Source organism: Rattus norvegicus, chromosome 18, assembly GCF_021556685.1.
Source record: "Rattus norvegicus strain SHRSP/BbbUtx chromosome 18, alternate assembly SHRSP_T2T, whole genome shotgun sequence".
Taxonomy (NCBI): Eukaryota; Metazoa; Chordata; class Mammalia; order Rodentia; family Muridae; genus Rattus; species Rattus norvegicus.
In genome coordinates this window covers 23,390,051-23,416,119 of record NC_141551.1, presented here as the reverse complement: position 1 = coordinate 23,416,119, position 26,069 = coordinate 23,390,051, and the positions used below count along the sequence as shown (strand labels likewise).

Below are 26,069 nucleotides of genomic sequence, written 5' to 3'. Positions count from 1 at the left end.
GCTCAGAAATACACAGGAAAAGATACTTTAATAACTTGATTTTTAAAAAGGCCCTAAACCTAGTTATCTTTGTATATCCAAGTCAAATTTCATCGCACCATTTGAATGTAATAAAAATTTATAGCTAATATCACATGCATCCTTTTGTAAGAGTCACCTTGCTTATAGATCTCTTCACGGCAAGGTATCACCGACCCAGACAGTAGGGAACAGAAGTTCTAGCATCCCAATTAAAAATTGCTGGGGTGCTCTATTCTAGACCTCTTCATCTCACCCACCTTGGGTGTGCTCAAGACATCCACATGTCGCTAACTGCAAGGTTCTGACTTCTAGCACAGGGGCCTTTTCAACCACCCACTGACAATTTCAGTTGCTTCACAGATAAAAGCCAAACTGAGGACTGAAGTCATGGCTCACTGGTTAAGAGTAGATGATGCTCTTCTGGGACTCAAGTTCTAGTCTTAGCACCGTATGTGGGTCACACTGGCTGTAACTCCACCTCCTGGGGTACTTGACACCACTGGCCTCTGCAGGTACCCACACTCATGTGCACATACTTATAAACAGACACACATATTGAGAAATATTAAAAATAAATACAAAATAAAAAAGGTTCTACAGTTATCCCTCACCAACCAGACTTAACCTCTATGGCTTGGTAGTTTTTCTAAATATAGGTCCCTATATGACCCAGATTAGGCCAAACTCCTGGACTCAAGTGATCCCTGTCTTAACCTCCTGGCTGTCTGAGACAACAGAGGAGTTTGTTGTCTCAGCACCTAGCTTTTCTACACATTTCTTCATTCTATTAGCATCCCCTTTGAAACACCCAATCATCCCACTGAAGCTAATGAACTTGTGATTTGTCTGCAGCCAAAGATAGGCACTGTAGCTTCAACCTTTGATTGGAATTTATACTCCCTTCAGTCAGATGGATGCTCATTCCCCCCCCCCCCCCCCCAGAGTACTCCTCTTCAGCCTCTCTGAACCACAGCACTTGCACTTGGCACTACTATGTGGTCTAGGCAATGACAAGGCCTGACACACTCATATTCAAGGAAGCATGTTGAGGCCACACTGTTTTCCTGGACAAAGTTTTCTACCCTTACAGAAACATACTTTAATTATAAAAAATGAAGATTTTGGGTTGGGGATTTAGCTCAGCGCAAGGCCCTGGGTTCGGTCCCTAGCTCTGAAAAAAAAAAAAAAAAAAAAAAAAAAAAGAAAGAAAGAAAAAAAAATGAAGATTTTAGGTACTCTCTTAGCATCTTAGTATCAAATTAGGATGTCTCTTTAGTATAAAGTGAGTGCCTGATTTGAAAATTGCAGTTTGATAACCACAAGACTTGCCCAAAGGCATTATATAGTATTAAAAAGTTTCTATATAGCACAAGGAACGTTTGTCAGATTGGAGGTAGTAGAAATTTTTGCGGGTATATATTTATATTACATGTTTATATATTCTATGTATATATACTTATATATAAATAATTTATATTTTATATTATATCTATATAATTTACACTTATTTTGTCAGTTATTATTAACATGGTGATAATATACAAGATAATATAAGGAACTACAAATAGTAAACAGTAAACAGAATGAAAACTTCCAATATATAAATGGCCTAATGAACAAACAGATAGTTCTCAGAAGAAACAGAAATGACTATCAAGGAAATACAAATTAAAACTTTGCAGATCCCATTTCACCCCAGTCAAAATGATCACTGTCAAGAAAACAAATGGACCAGCAAGGTAACTCAGGGGTAAATGTGCCTGCTGCCAAGCCTCATGACCTGAGGGCCTTCTGGGGCCTTCATGAGAAGGGGACAGGAAACCCCCAAGAGCTGACTTCTAACTTCATTAAGTCTATCTTGGCATGTACACAGCCACATAAATCCACAAAATAAGTAAATAATAAAGAAAGAAACAACTGTTAGTGAAGATGTGGGTAAAGGGGAACCTCCATTCACCCAAGACGGACATGTAAACTCAGTAATGGAGGGTAGAGGTTTCTCAAAAAATACAACGTACACCTACCATGAGACCCAGGTAAACCCCCAGGCACAGTCCCGAGACCTCTTCCTCTGCAGAGATGCTTACATACTCAAGTTTACTATGGTTCCACTCACAGGAGCAAGGAGCCAAGAGTCAGCCTATGGCCATCCACAGAGAAATGGGCAACAAAAACATGGTACACATACATGTGGAGTTTTATTTAACAATAAAAATGAAATCTGCAAGACATTGCATGGATCTGGAAATAATTAAGTGAGGCAACCTAGACTCAACCAACAGGTAAATTCTCAATTACAAATCCTTGCTTTTCATTTTTATGTATGTGTGCGTGTATGTGCGTGCGTGTGAGTGTATGAGTATAGACCTTGAAACTAGAGTGAGGAGAGGCTATGGAATACATGTGACTTAATGTGGAAAGGGAACTAATCAGGCCAGAAGAAGACAGGAGGCAGGAGGGAGGAGGCCTGGGGAAAGAGAAGAGGAAGGTCCCCACAACCAAGTTAATGCTAGGGAGATCTGTCAGGGTAAAAGCACTTGCTGTGCAAACACAAGACACCAAGTTTGAACCCTCAGAACCCACATAAAAGCAGAAGATGAAGCCCGACTGACTGGAATCCAGTGCTTCTACAGAAAGGGAAGGCAGAGGCAGGAGAATGCCTGGAAGACCATGGGCTAGTCTGGTATATGCTGAGGGGGGATAAAAAGCCCTTACCCCGGACAAGGTTGAAGGTTAGGACAGACGCTGAGGTGATCCTCTGATCTCCACATGCTGTGGTGTATGCTTACCCATTCATATACACATCCACTGAGTGTGGAAAGAGCCATATGGAAACCTTGCATGCTAATTAAAAGCAGAGGGGCTGGGGAAAGGCTCAGCAGTTACGAACACTGCCCACTTTTGCAAAGATTCCGTCCCCAGGACCCACATGGCAGCTCATAACCACCCACAACTCCAGTCTCAGGGAATCCAATGCCCCCCTGGACCACCACAGCATTAGTTGCATGTGGCACACATACATACACGTGGGCAAAGCATGTCCCACAAAACAAACAGAAAAACTTACTTGAGTTCCCAATTTGAATTACATTAATTATAGTTAAAAATCATGGGATTAGAATAGAATTTCCAACAATTTTGCAAACAGTCCCAAATGTTTAAGCCTTCCGTAGTACTTATTACATAAATATGTACTGACAAGCATAAAATCAAAACATCAACCAACTCTGTGAAATGCTGAAGAGTCTGTGTCAACTGAAGGTCTACTGAGCCAAGAGATAGTTCCTTAGGTCAAAATAAATAGCATGGCCACCTCATTGCTGGGAGACTTGCATTTATCTTTAATAAATGGTAAATTACTATGTATATAGTGAAGAGCTATTTTAAAATACATTTCACTTCTTTTTAAAGATCTATTTTTATCGTGTGTGTGTGCACGTGAGGGTCAGAAGAAGGAATTAGGTCCCCAAGAGTTGGAGTGACAGGTGGCTGTGAACTGTCCAATGCAGGTGCTGGAAACTAGACTGAGGTCCTCTGAAAGAGTAACAAGTATTCATTCACTCATTTATCGATTCATTCACAACAATTACTCCTAACTGCTGAACTATCTTGCCAGTACCTTAAATTACATTTCTTTATGATTTATTATCAGTAAATGTTTGGTTTGTGCACTTATTTTATATACCTAGATATCCAGGGTCATGTGAAATTTCTTGGGAGAGAAAGTTTAAGAAGCCCAATCTAGAGTACAATTCAGAAGGAAGCATTTTAATTAAAGACTCAATAAAGCAAAAGGAGCGGGAGATGACTCGAGGGAGGCCCTGTACCTGAGTGCTGAGTCAGCAGCGTGTGCTGCTGTGGTAGTGATGACGGGAGACTGCGCTCTGGTGGCTGAGACTGTCGCTACTACAGCAGGAGGGATCGTACTGGAGGTGCTCACAGGTGGACGAGACTGTGGGGAGAGGAGAAATACTTCACTTAAAGCAGAGGACAAAAGAAAATACAGCAAGCCAAATCCTGAGACTCAGTTTTGAGATGGAAGCCTCCAGATGAGCTGCCTATGCCTGGATGAAAGGGAGTCCGCAGCGCTCCCACTTTTCTAGGTGTGTTATGCTAGACAAAGAGCTGCCAGGAACTGTGCTGTGTGCCTATAATCCCAGCACCCGAGGGGCTGAGACCGAACACTGACTACCTGGACTACTTAAACTACCTCAGAAACCAAAGAAGTGGTAGGGGTGAGAGTGGGGAGAGAACAGGAAATGCTAGAGCAGGACCCATGAGCTAAGTGTCTCACAAGGTTCTGGGTTCAGCACTACTAACAGGCAGGAAAATTCTTATGTTATACTAGGTGTAGTGGTACAAGTCTTTGTCATAGCACTCAGAAGGCAGAGGCAGGTGAATCTTTGTGAACTGTAGGCTAGCCTGGTCTAGAGTTCTAGGCCAGCCAAGGCTACATAATCAGATTGTCTCAATACAAACACACACATTCCTATCTTGTTTAGATAGCCCATGAATTTTAAAAAAATTAATTAACTAATTTTATTTATATAAGTACACTGTAGTTGTGTTCAGACACTTCGGAAGAGGGCATCGGACCCACTATGGTTGTGAGCCACCCTGTGGGTGCTGGGGATTGAACTCAGGACCTCTGGAAGAGCAGTCAGTGCTCTTAACCGCTGAGACATCTCTCCAGACCACCCGTGACTTTTTAATAAAACTAGAATGAAAGGACTGCCCTAGTTTGGTAGCAACTGGGATTGAACTGTTAGGCCTGGCATTCCATAGTAGACTGTGGTGCTGAGTGGACATTTTAAACTCACTCAAGTACTTTCCACAGAGGACCTATGAGGCTGGAGTTCTGGGTTCTCAGGCCAAATCAGCATACAAAGGGCAGGCAAGCAGGATGCCAAGACTCTGCTGACAGGAGTCACGGGGCTCCAGATGGGGAGAACCCTCAGGTGTTCAGATAATCTCTACATTTTCACACAGATCGTTAGCCCTAACCCTTACTACTGAACCTGTGTAAAATCTGACCGAGGAATTCCACGATGCCATCAATCACCCACTATTCCTATCACCGGAGTCCTGACTCACCCTCTTCCTGACCTTCACAGATGCAATGAATCACCAAGTCCTGCCTGCTCTTCCTCTTGTATGTGCGTGCGTGTAGACCGCGAGCATGTGCTACTGTGCACCCGAGTGTGGTATGAGAGGACCATGTAGGACCAAGGTGAACGCAGGCTCTCCAGCCTGGCACAAGTGCTCTGACTGACTCAAGCCCCTAGCCCCAGTGCCCGCTCTTTCCCTTATGTTGACCTCTGCCCTCATCTGCTGCTCCCCACCGCATTAGGACCGCCACCGCTGCTTTCTCCCCGAGTGAGCTCTTTGACCTGGTCCTAAGTCTCCTTAACTTTTGATATGTTCCATATATCTTTCTGAGGATTGATGTCATGTATTTTGTTGGCAGGAAGGTCGTTCGCTTTACTTTCAAAGGTTAAGTTCTGTATTTTCCCCTGGGGGTGGGGGGTGCTGTGGGCGGGGACTCATGGAACCCAGGCTGGCATCACTGTTGTGGTTAAGGATATTTAATTTCTGGCTCCCGTGCTTTACCTGAAATGTCTGGGATCAGACGTGGGCTACCACATCCGCTTACTGTTTTGTTTTGTTGAGATATTGTCTTTCTACGTAGGTCTGCCTGGCCTAGGCCTCACTCACACAGCTCTGCCTGCCCTTGTCTCTCCCAAGTGCAGAAATGAATGGTGTGAGTCACCACAGTAGGCCACGTTTGCTTTTAAAGAGCAGCTAATTTGCAAATATTACCTTTTAGACGCTTGAAAGTACTAGAATTTCTACCTTCTCTATGTAACTAAGTTAGATGCATTTTTCAAAGAGTACATGATCTATAAAATCAAGCTCACACTCCATGTCTTCAGAGCCCTTAATTTAGAAGAACCACTAAGTCTTTTTTCCCCTCCGAAGCTGAGGGCCGAACCCAGGGCCTTGCGCTTCAGGTAAGTGCTCTACCACTGAGCTAAATCCCCAACCCCGACAATTTTTATGTGTATGTGTATGTGCATGAGTAACTGTGCAGTGCACGCACACAGGACGCGTGGCGGTCAGAGGAGGCCATTGGGTCCCCTGGAACTGAAGTTACGGATGGTTGTTAGCCACCGTGTGGGTGCTGACAATGGGGACCTGGCTCCTCCGCAAGCACAGCCAGTGCTCTAACTACTGAGCCGTCTCGTCTGAAGTGCGTCTCCTGACACAACATCCTTCTCCAGTGCTGAGACTACAGAATCCCTGAGTAAAGATAAACAAGGGTCAAGTGTAGCTCAGCCACTAGGGTGCTTGCCTGGCATGCAAGGGGCACTGGGCTTGATTTTCACATGGAAGAATGGGGTGTCTAAGTGTGTGTGGTGGGGGGATACGAAGGGGACTACCAGAGATGTATTTAGTAGTTGAAAGCAACCTGAAAAGGGATACAATTATTTTTATGCATAAAATGTACATAAACCTTTTTGGTGCTCACAGAGCTCTATCCAAATTCAATCCTTCTCTACTTTAGCTAGCCTTTCCTCAGCACTGTAGCCACCACCGTCTTCCTCACTCCTCTTCATGCTCTAGCACCTTACTTGTCACTTTCCCATCGGACTCTTACTGTCCCCGTTCTACACCTGCACTGCTCAAAGGGCATCCTCCAAACTGAAGTCATGCTGGCTGAGCATCCCTGACCCGACATGCCTGGATTGGCTGGTGAATGAGGTGCTGCACCGCTGGCTGGGCCGTGGCAGCATTTGGCAGCTGGGAAGTTGGCCTCAGGACCGTGGTTACTTTAGAGCTGGACATCACAGCAGCAGCTGCTGCGCCTGAAGAGACAAAGATTATCAGTGTGGCCTACAGAAGCACTACTTAACAAAGCCAATTGCATGCCTGGGAAGGGCGTAACTGCCCAAGCCTGGGCACTGTGTGCATTTTCAGCCCCACTACACTACACACACTTATGAAGAAAATTAAGGAAATATGTACTCAAGGAATATGTGTTTTGATTTTCGATTTGTTTATATGCATTTTAGGTTATAATCAGGAAGTACAGTGCCACTGCCTAGACTGTGTCTAAGCCGCAAACACATTCGTCACTAGTAATACGTGAGACCTCGGTTAGATGGATACAGTGTAAAAAGGCAAACAGTGTCTCAGCATTTCTACGATTGTTGCAAACTGCCAGGTTATGACAGCTCTGAGGAAACCTGGTTCTATTTGTTAGTTTGATTTTTTTCAACAATTTCCAACTGTTTTACATTCTAATGGAAGGTTAAAACTCCTTAAATTGATTACAATGTATTTAACTTATAAGAATAAGTCAATCCTATTGCAGGATATTAAAACTTTAATCAACGTTTTTCGTAAACGTATCACTGGAAGTCAGGTGTGGGTACAACCCTGTAATCACAGTAACTCGAAGGGGATGTTAGGACAGGTCTCTGAGTTCTAGGTTCATCAGGCCTGCACTGCAGGGCCCTGTTACAAACACAACCATCCAGGAGTGGTGCTGTGTACCTGCAATCTGCATTCAGGAGGAAGCTGCAGGAGGAGCCCAGCCCAAGTCTGAGACCAGCCTGGAAGGAAGTCTAGGAAGACTGCCTGAAAATGACAGCGAGAAACTCTCTTCCTTTAGATTACCACAGACTTGTTCTAAGGTAACTGTAGGGAGCACACAACACGCCGGGCTGAAAGTCGGTCTTGCTGCAGGTTTATCTCCACTGCCCTGTCACTTTAAGCTGTCACCCTGTCCTCCAGCCAACGTCTCTTTGCTATAGTATTTCCCTAACGGAGCACACTGTGCATTGTTACCTCGGGGTAAGTGGGAAGCGCCGATGTGAAGAGGGGGTCCGGGAGCACTGCTGCGGATAATGGACATCTGAACGTTTGTGGTCATAATGTGATGCAGGTTACTGGGATGTCCCTGGAAGAAACAGTGACAATGTTCACGAGGACAGTCTTAGCTATTGCCTACAGAAAGTCACTTTCCTTCAAACTGGGTCAGGCTATTCTTGAAAATTTTCCTTTTCCTTTATGCTGTTTTGGAGATTTCCAGGGCAAAAGCATGTATGATTCAAGATTGACGTACGGTCTTGAGTCAGGCCATTCCTTTTGGATACTGAGTATTGTGTACGGCTATACTACCCTGCATACACCCAATCTCAACTGGGAGGCACCCAGGGAAAGGGCTCCGGGAGCTTTGTCTTCTACTGTGTTATAATAATGACCTGTAAGCGAGCAGGTCAGAAGTGAGTGCACTTGAGCTAGTTACCAGACCCCGGACCGAGGAGACATCTGACGGTCTATTTGTAGTAGCTCATGTCTGCACCAGTCTTTTAGACTTGTTCTCCCTTTCCTGGCCACAGGCTCATTTACCCACCACTCTATTTTTTTTAAATAGATCTTTGTATCCATTACTGTTTATGCTATTTAAGATTTCTACATGCATGTCAGTCAATCCAACAGATACTGCCTCTAAGGGCTTCAGCTCATTCCTTCAGTATCCAGCACACTGACGTAAGTGCATCTCAGGTGACATTTCCAGACTTCTAGAAACTACTTAGCATATTAAACTGAGAACAAGACAGGGCATCTTTTTTAAATATTAATTTTTCTTAAAAACACCAAAGGGGGCTGGACAGATGGCTCAGTGGTTAAGAGCACTGACTGCTCTTCCAGAGGTCCTGAGTTCAATTCCCAGCAACCACATGGTGGTTCACAACCATCTGTAATGGAATCTAACGCCCTCTTCTTTTGTGTCTGAAGACAGCTACAGTGTACTTATATATAGTAAATGAATATTTAAAAAAAAAAACAAAGGAAAAGAATCTTAAGATTTAGTTTCTTCACAAATAAGTGTGATAATTCAAAGTATTAAATAATCAACTACAAATAATGGAATACAATTAAAATTTCAAGTTCAAACAGGAGATTTTGGTATAAATGTTCACAAACAGGGCAGACAGAGCCTGCTACACATCTACTATCCCCAAGAAAACCTAGGATGCCTCCAACAATCCTGCTGGGAGGCAGTCTCACCTCAGAACTGTCTCTTTCTAATTAAGCACGTGAAGGCTGTAACTCTATTTGTAACTATCTGTGATTTTATTAGGAAGGTAGCATAGTAGCTGGCACAGGATATGCCCAGCAGATACAGCCTAACCACTAAGCAGCCTGGGACTTACTCCTTTTGATTCAGCGCTGTTCTCTCTCTGTGGGCACCAGTAACCATTTAATTATTTAGGACACTGCTTATGCATCCCTGGAGTTAAATACACAATAATCAACAGCTGGTACTGCCATTAGAAAACTAACAGTCAGGAGGAGAAAATAACCTGTTGTCCACTGATCGTTGCCACAGGAATGGCTGAAGCCTGAGGGATGCTGCTCTCCATGGTAACAGTAACCTGTCCTGGAACTTTCGGGGGAAGTGACATGGTAGAAGGGGGAGCAGGAGCAATGGGACGGCTCGGCATGGTGGGCTTCGGGGATGGCTGCAAATAGAAAAGTGCAGGAGACGTGTCAATAGCTTTGCCTAGAGGTGCATTTCAGTTTAACAGCACACACGTCCAGTCGCAGAGGCGTACAAAATGAGACAGGCAGCACATGGCTCACCTGTCAGCACAGCTCTTCTGCAGAACTACTGGTGGTTTATAGAACAGAGGACGAAATGTCCAGACAAGCTAAACGTCTTACTCAGAGACACAGAAAGTACAAAGCAGAACTGGGGAGAAAGCCTGGATCTGTACTGCTCACACTATATGCCTTGTCTTCTACACAATTCTGCCTCTCACATCTGCACAGAAGTAAACAGAACTCTCAGTAACTAAAAGTTACTGAGTTAACCCAAGTAACACAGAGAGCAACAGGCTCAGATACCCCCAAGTGAGTCAGCTTCTAAAGCAAACCACGGGAAAGAGTTCCAAGATCAAACTCACTTAGCATATATGTAAGCTGAGCAATTATCAACATTATACCACAGAATCAAACATGGTGCTATACACCTACAATCCCAGTAAGTGGGGGGCAGACCCAAGAATACGGTCCCAAGTTTGAGGCTAGGTTGGTCTACATGGGGAGTTCCAGGACGGCCTGGATTATAGTATAAACTTCATTTTAAAACAAATAAGCAACTTGATAAAAAATACAACAACAAAAAAGGGTAACAGAAAACTCCTGTGACGCCAAGTGCCCAGGACAGCCTCATCACTGCAGACGAGTAAACCTCTACATTACAGTGAAGACTGAACTGACAGTCAGAGGGGAAAAGCTGAGGAAGCACCCTAGGACCCAACCTAAGACTCGGATAGCTTTGCTCAAGGGCAAGCTGTCTCCAGCTGTGGTTCACCGTGAACTTTAAACTGTTACCTTCATAAGTCCTTCCGAAAAAGAGAGTGGGACTGCTGGTGTCAGGTGTGCTGGCGGGGCTGTCACTGCGACAGGAGTGGCTGAGGCGACAGCATGGTGTGCGGGCAGCATCTGTACCTGTGGATAGGGCCTTACCACAACTGGCTCCTGCTTCTCTTCCCGGGGCGGCAGGGAGCTGCTAGGGCCCACGTGCTCCCTGGTACCAACATCAGCATCTCGGCCAGCCTCCTCGTTAACTAGTGAAGATATTAGGATGAATAGTACAGTTCTTTCTAAGAGTAGTCAGTATAAAACAGAGTAGCCCTTGCTGTTAAGGTCAGGACTGAAATAGTGACCAATTCCTCGTGATGCTGTTTTCTTTATGGAGAAAGGGTCTCACCACTGAAGTCCAACCAAGCCTCTAATTTGTGATCCTCCGGTCTTGGTCTCTGGGTTACATGTGTACGTCACGACCAATTCTCTTTCTTTCTTTCTTTTTTTTTTTCCGAGCTGAGGACCAAACCCAGGGCCTTCCGCTTGCTAGGCAAGTGCTCTACCACTGAGCTAAATCCCCAACCACAACCAATTCTCATGTAGGGCTTTCCAGAGTCTTGTTACATAACCTGGCGACTTGGAACTCACTATGTAGACCCATCGAAACCCAAACTTGCAGCAATCCCCTGCCTCGCCTGATTTCTGACAAACGTTAACTCTCTCTCTCTCTTATAACTGCTTTTGCTTTCATGTACTACATGTATGTATGCCTGATGCCTGTAGAAGCAAACGTGGGCTTCAGACATCCTGGAACTGGAGTTAAGGTGGCTGTGAGCTGGGAACCAGACCCAGGTACTTGCAGAAGCAGACGTGCTCTCAAGTGCTGAGCCATCTTTCCAGCCCCTTTTCAGGCCTGTCCTCGTGGAAAGTGGAGCCAAGAGACGGAATTGTGGGATAAGAACACAGGATCCTGACAGTCACTGACAGTAGCTCCAATAGGACCCAGGGGAGATGGTGCCATGGGAAAAGGCACCTCCTGCCAAGCCTGACTGCCTGCCTGATCTCCAGAACTGCACAGTAGAAGGAGAGAGCGACACCTGCAAGTTTCCCTCTGACTCACACACATGTGCATTGATAGACAAAATTAAACGAAAACTCTCAAATAGCTGAAAGTACACTAAGGATATACTACAATTCCATTTAAAATCAGTTGCTTGTTTTTTGAGAGAATGTTTAACTCTGTAGCCAGGCTGGTCTCTAATTTGTGATCCTCCTGTCTCTCAGCCTTCTGAGTGTTGAAAGATACTTGCAAATCTTCTTCAAGATAGTCTTACTGGGCAAACCAAACACTCCTAAGTGTAGGTTCTATGCCCAACAGTAGATGGCCAACACAGACTCAATGGCCTATTCAGAGGTTGTCTCATAATAGTAAGTCAAGGCTCACCACCTCACCCCCACCCGCCTCGCTCCTGACACCTTATAGGTCCTTTGTGGATATGTATTATGCAGGCTTTATATTTTTATGATTCATTTATATGTGAATTGGTTTCTCTGCATCTATATGCAGTTTTTGTACTTTTCTTTGGCTGTTTCCTGTTTGGTTGTTTTATATTTATTTTATTATTATTATTCCTCAGAATTCTGTTTTCTAAGAAGTGACAGAGAGGGTCATCTGGAAGGGAGGGGAGGGCAGGTGGGGAGAAACTGGGAGGAATGGTAGGACTGTAATCAGAATCCGTTAATGAGGGCTGGAGAGATGGCTCAGTGGTTAAGAGCACTGACTGCTCTTCCAGAGGTCCTGAGTTCAATTCCCAGCAACCACATGGTGGCTCACAACCATCTGTAAAGAGATCTGATCCCCTCTTCTGGTGTGTCTGAAGATAGCTACAGTGTACTTATATATAATAAATGAATAAACCAAAAAAAAAAAAAAAGAATCCGTTAACGAAGAAAAAATGATTTTCAATAAAGGAAAAAGCAACCCTGTGAACGCTGAAGAACACTGTTTTTTGGAAGATATCCTACAAAAGACTGCTTTGTTTAGGAATGTATCTAAGGGCTCTACCTGCAGGCTGGAAGAGGCCATCAGATCACATTATAGATGGCTGTGAGCTGCTATGTGGTTGCTGGGAATTGAATTCAGAGCCATCTCTCCAGCCCCTACATCTGTTATTTTCAATGGAACATTGTTGATACTCCATTAAATGTGAATTTATTCTGCTGACAAGATTGATAAATTCAATATTATACATTAAAGATGAACTTCATTTAGTCAAAAATGTTTAAGTCACTGTTGTGTAGTAATTTCCTCTAGACAAACCTTTTCATCTTTAAGAGATGCTCTTAAGACACCAGATGTTCTATGGGGAGATGAAACATTACATCCTGCATCTCATTAAGCTCAGGAAGTAAACAATTCAAAGGTTTCAGGAATTCCCTGAAATTGAGCAGACTCACAGGTCCCTCCTTAAGTACAAAGGAGCTCTAAGGCCTGCTGAGGCATTCTCAGGAGCGACATCACCACAAACAGGCGAGCAGCCAGGCTGCCTGCAAAGGACACAGGCCAACCTGCTGAACTGCTGGTAGGATGTGCAGTGTGCTCTAGTTTCCAGCTTTTGTAAGCTGTCTGTCACACATGCTGGGGTGGGCTTTGGTGATGTAGCTGTCTGAGTCATTTCTGCTCCCGTAAGGAACTCTTCCCCATATAAATCATCCCAATAAAGTCATGGGTTCAATGTGGACTTTAGTGGTATTCTTACTTTAGCTTTCCATGGATTTCCTCTGTGTGTTTCATGCCTTTACAGGAACAGTGTCACACAACACTTGGGTGAATCAAGGGCAGCCTGGGCAACTTAGTGAAACTTGGACTCAAATGTAAAAAGTTACAGAATGTTGGGGGCCTGGCTCAATGGCAGGTAGGTACTTGCCTGGTATGCCTGGGGTCCTTGGTTCAGTCCCTAGACCCAAAAACACAGGGGTGGGAGGAAAAGGAAGAAAGAGACAAAGTAAAGAGGGAAAGGAGGCATTCCATCTACGCCCTGACTTGGAGAACATACATACAAAGATGAAATGTGCTTCTCACTGTGTAGATACTCTCTCTCCTCTCACTGTGTAGATACTCTCTCTCTTTTGCGTTTTGGACTACCAGGACACACAAGCTATTAAAAAGTTAAGACAACGCAAAAACAGCTAAGCACAATAATACAAGCCTATAACCCGGAGGCTTGAGACAGGAGGATTGCTGCCAGTTTGAGGCTAGCCTTGCAAAACACTGCTTTAAGCACTGTACTCTGAAGGCAGAGCTCCAGAAGTTTGAGGCCAGCCTAGCCCACATAGGTCTCTAGGCGAGAGCTGTATGGCAATACCTTGTCTCTCAGTACATAAAAAACGAGGGTCAAACACAGCGCAGTGAAGGATGATGGCTTGTGAAAATACTAATTCACATTTGGCTGTTTTTCTGTGTTTAGGTTTTTTGAGACAGGGTCTCAGCAGCAGTCTGGCCTGGAACTTATTGTATAGCTTAGGCTGACCTTGAACTTGCAATGTCTTGCTTGAACTTGCTTATTGTTTCCTAAGTGTCAACATCAGAGGTGTACACTCCCGTACCCAACTTCACAAAGTACCACCAGGCTTAATTTTCATAACATAAAACATTTACTTAAGCAGAAAATTTAAGTTATTTGGAAAACTGTATAGAAAAAGATCCTTCCATGAAAATCTATACATCAAACATGCTATAAATTAATGTTTCAATACCATCTTTGGACACTTGTCACCTCTTTTTAATTTGGTGTGGATTTTTATTTAACTAATTTTCAATTAAGTGTAGCCTACATGAAGGGAAGTGAATATGGTTCAATGGACTTTCACAAAGCGAAATCACTCAATGTGCTAACACCCAGTTAAAAACCAACACAGCACTGGCTGCTACTTGGAGCTTTACGTAACCAAATTTATAAGAAATGTATCTTACTTCCTTTACTTACAGACAAGACTGATGTCCACTACTGACAGGAAATGTTCATCCTTAATGAAGTTACATGTTATCTAATGCTAAAGGACATTTAGGATCGTTTTCAAGCTTTGCTATGGTAATGGTGGTGCTATAAACAGTCCACTGGATACACTGTTAAGTAACAGATGTCACTATAACGTCTATGGCATCTTTGGGGGGTGTATAGTATATGCACATGTGTGCAGGTGCTATCACGTGTGTTGTCTGTCTGGAGGTTGACAATGAGTGGCCTTTCTCCATTTCCCTCCATCTTAGTTCTGAGACAAGTAGAGTTCACAGCTCACCACTTTGGCTAGAGACCCTGGGATCTGCTTGTCTCTGTCCCCCAAAACCGGAGTTATAGGCATGTGGCCACAGGCCCAGCTTTTAACATGGGTATGGTGAATCTAAACTCAGACCATGCTTATGCACCAAACACTTTACACACGAAGTCATCTCCTTAGCTCCAATGGACTACATCATTTGTAAAATGCTATGTAACTTTACTGTAGTCTTTAAAACCACTGCATTCCTGACGACGATTTTTCATTATTCCCAAAGTCTTGGCTAATAAATTTTTCAGGAAAATGCTTCTCAAAGTACAAGAACTAGATTTAATAATTCTTATTTTTTGAAGCTTTTTAAAAAAGCATTATTTTAAAATTATGTATATATGAGTGTCTGTGCACAATGTGCACAGGATCCTTTGGAGTTCTGAAGAGGGTATTGGATTCCCAGGAGCTGGAATTAATTACAGGCAATTGTGAGTCACCTGGTATGGGTGCTGTGAACTTAGCTCAGGTCCTCTACAGAAGTAGCAACTCTTAACAGCTGACTCTTCTCTCCAGCCACAAGTCTATTTTCTATTTTACATAAGTAACTTGATTCTCCTGGAGCACTCAGAAATCCTGCAATTAGGATTTGTATAGTCACTTGACTGAGGAGTGGCATTATTAGAAGATGTGGCCCTGTTGGAGGAGGTGTGGCGTTTTAGAGGTTTGTGTCACTGTGGGTGTGGGCTATAATACTCTAGTCCTAGCTGCCTGGAAGCCAGTATTCTGCTAGCAGCCTTTAGATGAAGATGTAGAACTCTCAGCTCCTCCTGCACCATGCCTGCCTGGATGCTGTCATGCTCCCGCCGTGATGATAATGGATTGAACCTCTGACCCTGTAAGCCAGCCCCAATTAAATGTTGTCCTTATGAGAGTTGCCTTGGTTATGGTGTCTGTTCACAGCATGAAAATCCTCACTAAGACAACTGTTAACTAGTTCATTCATGTTCCTCTGGTACCAATTCTCTCTCTCCTGTTCCCTACTCCCTAGACATTAAGAACTTGCTCTGCCATTAGAGCTGTCACATCCAGGATTCTACACAGAGAAGCACCATGTGTGGTTCTGTGAGCCTTGCTCTTTCCCTTAGTATACTGTCCCACTAGAGCTCTGCTGTACACAAGAGCAGTCCACCAAACAGACCGTGTGTGTTCACTTATCTAGTCACCATCTGATGAACGTCTGCATGTCCCCAGGCCCTGGCTATCAGGAACAAACATTTTATAAACATCTGAGCACAAATCTTTACATAAGCATATACTTTCATTTCACTTTAAATACTGAAGGAACAAGACTTGTCAGTTTTGAGTTGTGTTTAATTTTTTAAGATTCTGCCAAACTGTTTTCCAAACTGACAGACTGCTAAGAGCTCTACTGTCTCCTAGTCACACCAAGGTGTGGTCCTCACCATTCTAATTCTAGTTACCCTGGGGATAGACGTGGCTTCAATTTTTATTGTCCTGAGGATGAAAACTGTTAAGCACCTTTCATGTACTTCTTCTAACAGTTTTTCTTAGTTGGATATCTATTGAGTAGACATGTTTTTTCTAACAATTAAAAAATAGGCTGTTTATTATTGTTTATCTTTTTTTGATTTAGATAAAGGAGTTCTTTCTATCTGGGATATGAGTTGCTACAGATACAGTTATTAAAAAATACCCTTATATCCTTTGTTTGGGGCAACCCCTTTGATATTGGTAATGATGTCTTTTGAAATAAGATTATTTTTAATTTATATCAACTGTTATTTATTTTGTTTTTTCAAGACAGGGCTTCTCTGTGTAACCTTGGTTATCCTGGAATTTACTATGTAAACTAAACTAAACAGGAACTCAGAGATCCACCTGTCTGTGCCTCCCAAGTGCTGGGATTAAAGGCGTGTGCTACCACAGCCCGAGCTACATCCTGAACATGCTTCCATTCATCTTCAACAAACAGAAACTCAAAGCATTGGCTATTTCTACTTCCTAACTTTGAACATATACTTTAATTCCTGGCATGCTTAGGACCCCCAAATTACCTCTTGTGAAACAAAAACATATGTGACTACTTAGGTGAAAATCTCCTCTCTTCCTCCAGCCTCCTCTTTCACTGTGCTGAGGGTCTTATATATTCCAGGACAGCGGAAGATGCTGGGTACCCAGGGATGACCTTGGATTCCAGATCCTCTTGCCCCTGCTTTCTAAGAGTTGTGGTTATAGCATGTACCACCATATCCCATTTTTGTGGTGTAGGGACGGAACTCAGAGCGAGACTGAGAAGTGAGTTGCACTGACAGCTTCTGTGGAAAGGAGCTGCATCTCTGATGATCACGCAGCTCTCACGTCATGTTGGACTAGTTAGTCCTAGACTTCACTGTTGGACTGGTTAGTCTTAGATTTCACACTTTGGAGAATAAATTTAATTTACTTAAGAAAATAAAAAGAACAATAAGACAAGTACTGATGTGAGAAATGAAGAGGTAGACTGCTCATGAAAAATTTCAAAAAGCTGTAAGATCTGAGCTGGGTCTTGAACTCTGTACAGAGTAGGAGCATGGAGTAAACTAGGAAAACTGTCTAGGAGAGAAGGATTAGGCTTGACTAGCATCAAGACTGACACTGCAAAGATGATCTTCTTTTCTTTTTTCCATGAGAAACTCTCATTTTTTTTCTCTTCAAAAAACAATATTCTTAGCTCCATCTTTTTAAATTACCATTGTGAACATTTGCCAAAGGCAAAATATTGTCACAAGTTTTTTGGGGGAAGGAGTGTCTCACTCACATAGCCCATGGCCTTGAACTTGCTTGGTGGCTACACTTCTTTAAACTGGTTAGCTTTCTTCAACTACACGAGTGCTAGGATTACAGGTGGGGTTCGCTATGTGTAACAAGAAATAAAGAACTCTAGGTGGCTGTACAAGAAGTTGATACACCGTGTGCTATCCCTGACAGCAGTGCATGCTGATGAAGTTCATGAGACACTAGATCTGTAATGCTGTAGAAAATAAAGGCAGCAAAGACACCAGAAAATGACAGGATGAATCCTCAAAAATCTGGACAGGAAGAAAGGCTGTGCTATAGGTAAAGTGGGAGAAACTCAAGACCATGGGCACCAGAAACATTATACGCAGGAAAACCAGTGCACACTGTAGCTTAAAGTAACAAACAAATCTGTAATTAAAAACTAAGCACGAAGTAGTCAAAGCAGGAGGAATGAGCCCAAATGGCATCTAAGGGCCACAGCTCACTGGTGGATAAAACCAGCCAGGCATGGTGGGACAAAGGCGATCCCAGAACTGCCTTGAGGTAGGAGTATCTTGAGGCTAGCCTGAGGTGAGAGACAGAGACACCTCAGCCTTTGGCTGGAGGGATGAGTGAACAGTAGCACTTGCCACTGGGAAAGAAGATACAGCCCAGAAAAGGACTTCACTTCAGCTTGCAATATACACTTAGAAAACAAGACCTGAAGATTGCTCACTGGCTTTGATAATTCTTTGAGAGTGCAAGGGGTTTATCTGGTGCATTTTAGGATGTCTAGTACTTCAGTTGTGACGATCACAAATGTCTCTAGACATTGTCAATTCTTATAGAATATCACCCACCACTGGGAATCACGATCCACAGCACTCAAAGGATATGTTACAAATAAAAACCAAGTGTATGTATACTTTTCAACCCTCTTTCCAGGGCTGGGGCAGTAGCTCATTCAATAATGTGCCCATTAGTCTAACTTCCTCAGAGTTCCAGTCCCAGTGAGCCACCCTGTATCAAAAAGCAAGGAAGACAGTTCCTGGGGAAGCACATCTGAGGTTGACCTCTCACCACACATGCATGAACACATGAACACGAACACGAACACACACACACACACACACACACACACACACACACACACACACACAAACACACTCTTTGCCTCTCCTAATCTTAAGGTCCTAAGCAGAACTTCACACTCACTGCTGGGTTCTCTCAGGCACCATCACCACACCTATACCCCAAGAGAGAATTAAATGTAACATACAAATACATTTACAAATGGTTCCTATAAGCATGGTTTACTAAAGTTGCACACTTATCCTAGCATATATAAATGATTAAAAAAAGAGGGAAAATACCTTATTTTAAAAGTGTATTCACAATCCTTTCCTCAAAGTCAATGAAATAGTAATATGAGAAGAAATTTGCTAATTTGAAAATAGTGACATTCTTCAAACAGGCAGTAATGCAGAAGAACTAGAACAGGTCTCACCGGTGGCGACTTGGTTTATCAATCCTGTGGAACCACTGCTTGCAATCTGTGAGGGTGCCTGGCTAAGCCCAGGAGAAGGGGTTCCTAATCGAGGAAACTGCTGAGAACTCATTTCCGCCTGCAAAACAAGCCAGACTATGATAACCAGATTCTGAAATTAGGACCAACATGGAGAGATCAAAGCATCTTTAGTACCCATGACATCTCTCAGAAAAATAAATATAGCTTCATTTATCTAAAATGTTAGTTATGATCAATGGACTTTATGTTCTAAGGCTAAATTAAGAATGACAGACTATATACAAATGTTGGAGGCTACTATAACCTTCCAAAATACTTTTAGATCGCTACATTTAAAAACAAAAAACACTGAATGTTACATAGCCGCCAAATGGTAGTTTAACCATAACCACAGACTATCTATGTACAATTTTTGTGGAAAATAGTATGGCTCCTTTAAATACTAAAGCCTCACACCAAGGTAAATAGAACCATAATTAGTATGTCATAATGCTCAGCCCCAAGAAAGGATTGGAAATCTTACATTAAGATGCTTGCAGAATCCTCAAACGCTTTTCCGTAAAGGCCTCCACCATTTAAGGATTTCCTTTCTTCCTCATCACGGATAACCAACCCCCCCACCCCCACCCGAGACACTGGTAGGATTCGAGAACCACGGTCTCTAAAATTGTCTTCCACTTTTTCCTTCGGAGTCAGGCTTCGCCGATCTCCTCTCTACCCCAGTTATCCCCATTTCCCCTCCGAGATCCCAGGACACACACGTTTCCAGACACTCCGGGTGTCGAGGTTCTGTCTCCCGGGGAAAACGTCCTACGGAGCTCTCTCGGCTAGATAAGCAGTGTGCCCTTTTTATATGTGGCCGCCACGAAGGGCTCGAGGGGCTCTGCAGGCACAGAGGGAACGCAATTCGGAACGCGTTCCCGGGCCGCCTCAGCTCAGCCAGCCCGCCAGCCACACTCACCCTACGGCCAGCCGCCTCTCTGCTCCTAGTCCTCTTACCACCCAACCTACCCCTGCCTCCTCCGCCCGCTTATTGGCCAGACGCTGGGTGCATCACTGTATACAGCACCAATCCGCAGCTGCCTGCGCGTTCTGGGCCCGCCCCGCCCTCTCACCGGCTGTCAGCCAATAAGACGCCAGTCTCGCTGGGGGCGGGGAGCAGCCTAAACTTCTTGGCTGGGCCAATAGAAGGGAGAGATAGGCGATCTCTGGCAAGAAGGGCGGGGATCCGGGAGGCCCCGCCTCGGCAAGGGTCTGAAAGCGGCGGGCGCAGGGCCCGGATGTGGAGAGTCACTTTAAACTGCTCCAGAAGCCAAACTCCCTAGGCCGTCCTCCTTCCCGCTGACTTCCCTGCGGAGGCCCGCGTCCGCCACGCCCCCACGCCCGGAGCTGCCCACCCCTCGGTGTTTCTCGTCCTTCTTCGCACCGATCACCCGGACCCTGCTGCAGACTCAACCGCTCTGCCTAGCTTGCTAAAGAGCTGGAATAAGGACCGCAAGAGCTGTGACGGTTCTGTCCTTTTCCAGGGACGAGCACCGGGACTGGCCATGCAGTCCCGCCCCCTCGACTCCCCCTCTCCCTCCCAGCTCTCGTTCCGCCATTACCTGGGCGCGGCCACGCCGTCTATAGCTTGCTCTTGTGTGCTCTCCGCCTTTGGGGCTAATGTCCCCCGGCTCCGGACCGGCAGCCGCAGCCGCAGCCGGGACGATAGCACTCTGTCCCCCACCCCTCACTCCAGCGGGGCTGCTTCCGCCGCCGTAACGAGACTTTCGCTTACTGGCTGCAACAAACCCCGCCCCTCACCCAGGCAGCCACTCCTCGCCTGAAGAGAACAGGACGACACTTGGTCCCGCCTCTTGGAGCCGCAGAGGCCTCTAGGAAATGTAGTCACCAGCCCTAAGAAGGCGGGGCTTGGGCAGCTCGACGCGGGCTTCACTGTCCTTAGCAGTCAAGTCTGAAGACTGTTCTGCCATTTCTTTTGGGGTTTGAGCCGATAAAGGATTCCACGCTTTCGCCTGAGCAGGAAAGCACTCGGTTGAATTTTACCACGGTGGTGGAGGCAGTGGGACGGGAAAAGAGTAAAGGAGGATGATTGTGGCTGCCCCGGGAGCCCGCCGTATCCTCATTGATCCCGTCTCCCTTTGCTGAACGTAGGATTGGGTCTTAGCATCCTGGATCATTGGGGTGGCTGGACCCCGCTGGAGCCGAACACCCGCCTGGATCGTGCTCAGTGCACACAATTGGATAAGGCAGCTCTACTCTCGCTCTCAAGTCTTCCGGATTACAAAGAGAGGGGTGGGGTGTTGTTTTGCTTGTGGTGGAAGTTTATATAGTTTATGTCTTTGCCAGAGATGGTGCTATAAAATTTTTGTCTGCTAATAGATTACGGACCCCTCTTCCCAGAAGGTCATTTAGAACTAGAGTTTTGTGATTTGTTAGAAAATAAATGGAGATCATAATCGATTCTTTGTGACAGGCCATACTGCTTGAGAAGAAGAGAGTAACTCCTGGCTATCACAGTTTCAAGCGCCCCTCCTCTTTCATGCCTTTTTCATAACTGACATACTTCAGCTTGCTCTCTATTTAGATGGTCTCTGACCTCATACTTTTTGTTAATTTTTAATTGTTGTTCACTCAATTAGCCAGTCTGCCTTGAACTTAATCTGTAGCCCTATCAGGCCTTGAATTTGTATTCCTCCTGCCCCAGTCTCCAGAATAACTGGGGTTGCAGGCTTGTACCATGGGCCCTGGCTAGTGTCTACATCTTGTTGAGGTCTGCCACTGTCTCAAACCGCTCCTTAAAGTTACTAATACCTACTCAAGGAGCGAATGAGCTACTTCAGCAAGTAAAGGTGCTTGCACACAAAATAAATATGTAATGAACGTTAAAAAAAAAATCAGAAGCTGGAGAAGGTGTTTAGTTAGGGGTGTGTTGCTCTTGCAGAGGACCCAAGCCGGTTCCTAGCACCCAAACTGGGCTGTTAGAATCACACAGGTTGTATAGGTGTGCCCACATCACAAGGGATGGCGCTGGATACAGCATGCGTATAGACAGGCACTCCTGAGCCACCACTTGAGAATGCTGGAACATGGCACACATATGAATGGCATGTTCACACCAGGATGTGATGCTGTGGGACACAGAGTATGTGTGAACATGGATGCCTGCATGACAGCACTGGGACTTGGCTTCTGTGTGTACACAGAATGGTGCTGAGTGAGCACATGCATGTGAACAGGAATGCCCATGTACATACAGGACGGTGCCGGGATACGGCATGTGTGTGCACAGGCATGCTTCTGCTTCTGCAGCAGTGGTACTGGGACACAGCATGTATGTGAATAGGCATGCCAACACCGTGATGTGATGGTGCCGGGGCACAGAACATGGGTGAACAGACATGTCTGTGTGGCTTTGTGATGTTACAGGGACATGGCACTTGTATGACAGAGACGTGGCACAGCCTGGTCACAGCTTGTGTGTCAACACACATGCCCATGCCGCTGTCACAGGATGGCACTGGGAAACCACATGCATGTGAACAGGCATGCACACATCATCGCAGAATGGTGCTAGGACTAAATGGCATTTGTGTAAGCAGTTGTTCCTACATGTCAAGGTGTGGTGTATGAAATTGGTGTATGGGAACATCACCATGTGGCAGCACTGGTGTGGAAAAGTGTGCCTACATTGCCACATGACAGGGCTGAGACATAGCATGATGGACATGGGGGCACACCATACATGTGAGATGTGTCCCTGGAGCTGGTACACTGCTGTGTGTTAACAGGTGTGCCCACATCACCACGGGACAGTGCTAGGATGAAGCCTGCAGGTAGGTATTCCATCACTGCCACTTGACAGAAACGGAACACAGCATTCTTGAGAAATATGATGGTGCTGGGACTTGGCACATGCATGAACCAGCATATTCAGATTACTATGTCATGGCCCTGTGACAGGTTTGCCCATGCCAGTGCACAACGGAGCAGGGACATGGTACATGCCACCATGCAATGGTTTGGGGATATGGTATGCGTGTGAGCATATGTGCCTGTGACACTATATGACTACACTGGAACATGGCTCCTATGTGAGCATGCGCGATCAAGCCATCACGTCATGGTGCTGGGACACAAGCACACATGAGAACACACATGCCCATGCCAATATACTTGTATGCAATAGTATGTGCACATTTACTACTTACTACAACAGCACACATCTGTCTTGGCAAAAACTGATATACTACTACTACAGCATGCTCAGATATGCATGTACTGATACAGCAGAGCACACAGCTGTACCTGTACAGCAATGCACATGTGTGTGCTAGAACATCAGTGCACACTCTGTGGAGTAGATCGGTGCACCACAGTGTGCTTACTAGTACAGCAGAAACTCAGATGTGCTGGTACTGTACCACACATGGACCTACTGGAGTAGCAGTGCACAAAGATTCTCTACTAAAAGGAGATACCATTGCCCTGCATGTCTTAGGGTTTTACTGCTGTGAACACACACCATGAACAAGGCAATTCTTACAAGGACATTATTTAATGGGGCTAGCTTACAGGTTCAGAGGTTCAGTCCAATATCATCAAGGCAAGAGCATGGCAGCATCCAGGCAGGTATGGTGCAGGAGGATGAGAGTTCTTTGGATGAGAGTTTATCCAAAGGCTGCTAGGAGAAGACTGACTCTCACATGGTTAGAAGGAGGGGCTTAAACCCCATGCCTACAGTTACACACTTCCTCCACAAGGCCACATGTCCAAATAATGCCAGTCCCTAGGCCAAGCACATTCAGACCACCACAGTCACAGATGTACTCATGCAGAAACAGAGCAGCACACACTGATGTTTTATTGTCCAGATACTTGTTAGAAAACACGAGTGTCCACAAACAGCAGCCCACATGGTTGTACTAGTGCAGTAGAATACATGGAAATACATGTAAAAGATTGCACATGGATTCATAACTCAGAAGTGATCACGTGTATTTTTTAAAGTATTTTCCATTAATTAATTAATTTATTCACCTTAGATCCCAACATTAATATTCTTATGCAGCAGCACACATGAGTATGGATGCATGAGCACAGCCACACACAGATGTGCTATTTCAGGAAGGCACAGGAGTGGCAGGACTCATGGATTAATGACAGTCAGTACTCGTGGATGTACTGGACAGGAGCACACACGGGTACATTAGTACATCACGGCACACGGCTGCACTAGTAGAGAAGCATGTATGCTACTGCTACTAAGGCACTACACAACGGCATCCTTGAAAACATGGGTACACTACCACTGCGGCATAAACTGAGGGGCATTTACCATAAAGCAGATGGATGGGTATGGACACATGACCAACAGCAGCAGTGCAACCTTTTAGGATAGAGCAGTGCCATGGGGTAGACAAATAAACAGGGAAATTGGAAGGAATGATACAAAGCAACAGTGGTTGTACTGGTGTACTGGAGTGGAAGAGGCCACAGGTTTACTGGGAAAAAGCACAGATGAGATTACAGAGTAGCAGCGGGCCAGGGTGTGGGAGCACCAGTGCAGAAGCAGAGCAGTACGCTGACGTCCTGTGTGCTGTGTCCATGCAGTCTGCACAGGCTAACTAGTAAAGCACGCTCCATGGAAATACAAGTGAAGGAGCACACCCAGATTCAGTATTATAGGAGTGATCATGCATGCTGTGGTAATGCAGTGAACATGCATGTATAAGTACAGCTTTACACATATGTACTAGTACGGAAATGTAACACTACATTACATACCCATGGGTATATGATATTAGCACACCTGAAAGTATTAGAAAGAAGCACACAAAGTATACTAGTCCGTGACCACATTTGAATGTACTATTAGGCAGCGTACAGGCGTCCATTACCGAAGCACTACACAGCAGTGCCTTTGGAAATTTGGATGTACTTTTACTGTAGCACAAAATGATGTGCACTGATACCAAAGCATGTGGATATACCTGTACCGCTTTTCACATGCCTGAACCAGAAGAGCAAAGCATATCTTCTGAGGAATAAAGTTGTGTACTGAGGTGGACAAGTACACAGCGCATGTCCAGCAGAAAGAATGCTTGCACTACTAGTAAACCACATAGAGATGTGATGAACAGCAGTGATCTCAAATCACTAGAAATCAGCACATGTTACAATATTCTAGCAGCGTACCTAGATAGTGAAGTACTAGTGCAAAAGCAATGCAGTGTATGCTGATGTCTTAGTGTGTTCATGTGTTTACTGGTATGTCACGACACACAGGTGACTGTGAACAGCAGTATCCATGTATGTACTAGTGCTGGAGCACACCTGGACTCAATACTATAGGAATGGGGGGGCGGAGGGAGGGAAGGAGGGAGAGAGAGAGAAAAAGAGAGAGGGGGCAAAGAGAGAAAAGACAAAGAGAGAAAGTGACAGAGGAGAGACAAAGAGGGTGGGCAACTAATTAGAAAAGAGAGAGAAGAGAAGGAAAGGAGAAAGTAAACAGAGATGAATAGAGTATAAGATACAGAGAAGAAAGCTAGAGGGGAGAGAAAGAGACAGAGAGGAAAGAGACAGGACAAAGAGTGGGATGAGAGAGGGGGGAAGATTGGGGGGGAGAGACAAAGGGGAGATAGAATAGAGAATGAGAGAGAAGAGAAGGTAGAGAGCTAGGAAGAGAGAGGAGACAAACAGGATAGAGAGAGAAGACAGAGACAGCGATGAGAGAGATTGATGATAGACATGAGTGAGGTGCAAGCAAGATGAGAGAAGATACGGGGGTGGGGGGAGAAAGTGCCGAGAGAGAGAAAAGAGTGAGAGAAGAGAGACGAGTCATAGAGTACACAGGGAGACACAGAAAAGAAAGGGAAAAGAGAGAGCAAGGTGGGAGAGAGAGAGAGAGAGAGAGAGAGAGAGAGAGAGAGAGAGAGAGGGTGGAAGAGAGAGAGGGGAAATAGAGTGGAGAGAGAGGCGAGAGAGCCAGAGACAGAAGAGCAAGAGAGAGAACGAGGGGACAGTGTGGGGAGGCAGTGAGTAGAGAGAGAGGTGGGGAGAAAAGAAAATATAGAGAGAGGAGGAGAAAGTG

The 26,069-nt window shown here is 44.9% G+C and overlaps 1 protein-coding gene and 1 long non-coding RNA gene across 20 annotated transcripts in view; both read right to left on the bottom strand.

Moving 5' to 3' along the window:
• Positions 1 to 26,069, bottom strand: part of Sap130 (Sin3A associated protein 130) — a 101,434-nt gene that overhangs the window by 57,454 nt on the left and 17,911 nt on the right. For 2 of the 19 annotated variants that reach the window (XM_087592922.1, XM_087592926.1), the window contains exons 1-7: positions 20,581 to 20,727; positions 18,956 to 19,073; positions 10,564 to 10,664; positions 9,396 to 9,554; positions 7,873 to 7,984; positions 6,763 to 6,887; positions 3,849 to 3,973 (exon numbers count right to left, since the gene is read on the bottom strand). In XM_087592922.1, the coding sequence (XP_087449048.1) occupies positions 3,849 to 3,973; positions 6,763 to 6,887; positions 7,873 to 7,984; positions 9,396 to 9,554; positions 10,564 to 10,664; positions 18,956 to 19,067 (734 nt within the window). In that variant the 5' untranslated portion in view covers positions 19,068 to 19,073; positions 20,581 to 20,727. 19 annotated transcript variants of the gene reach the window in all.
• Positions 11,634 to 16,463, bottom strand: LOC147999707 (uncharacterized). The gene is made up of 2 exons (XR_015642835.1): positions 12,566 to 16,463; positions 11,634 to 12,149 (listed from the first exon to the last, which is right to left on the bottom strand). It is a non-coding gene; the product is annotated as an uncharacterized LOC147999707 (long non-coding RNA).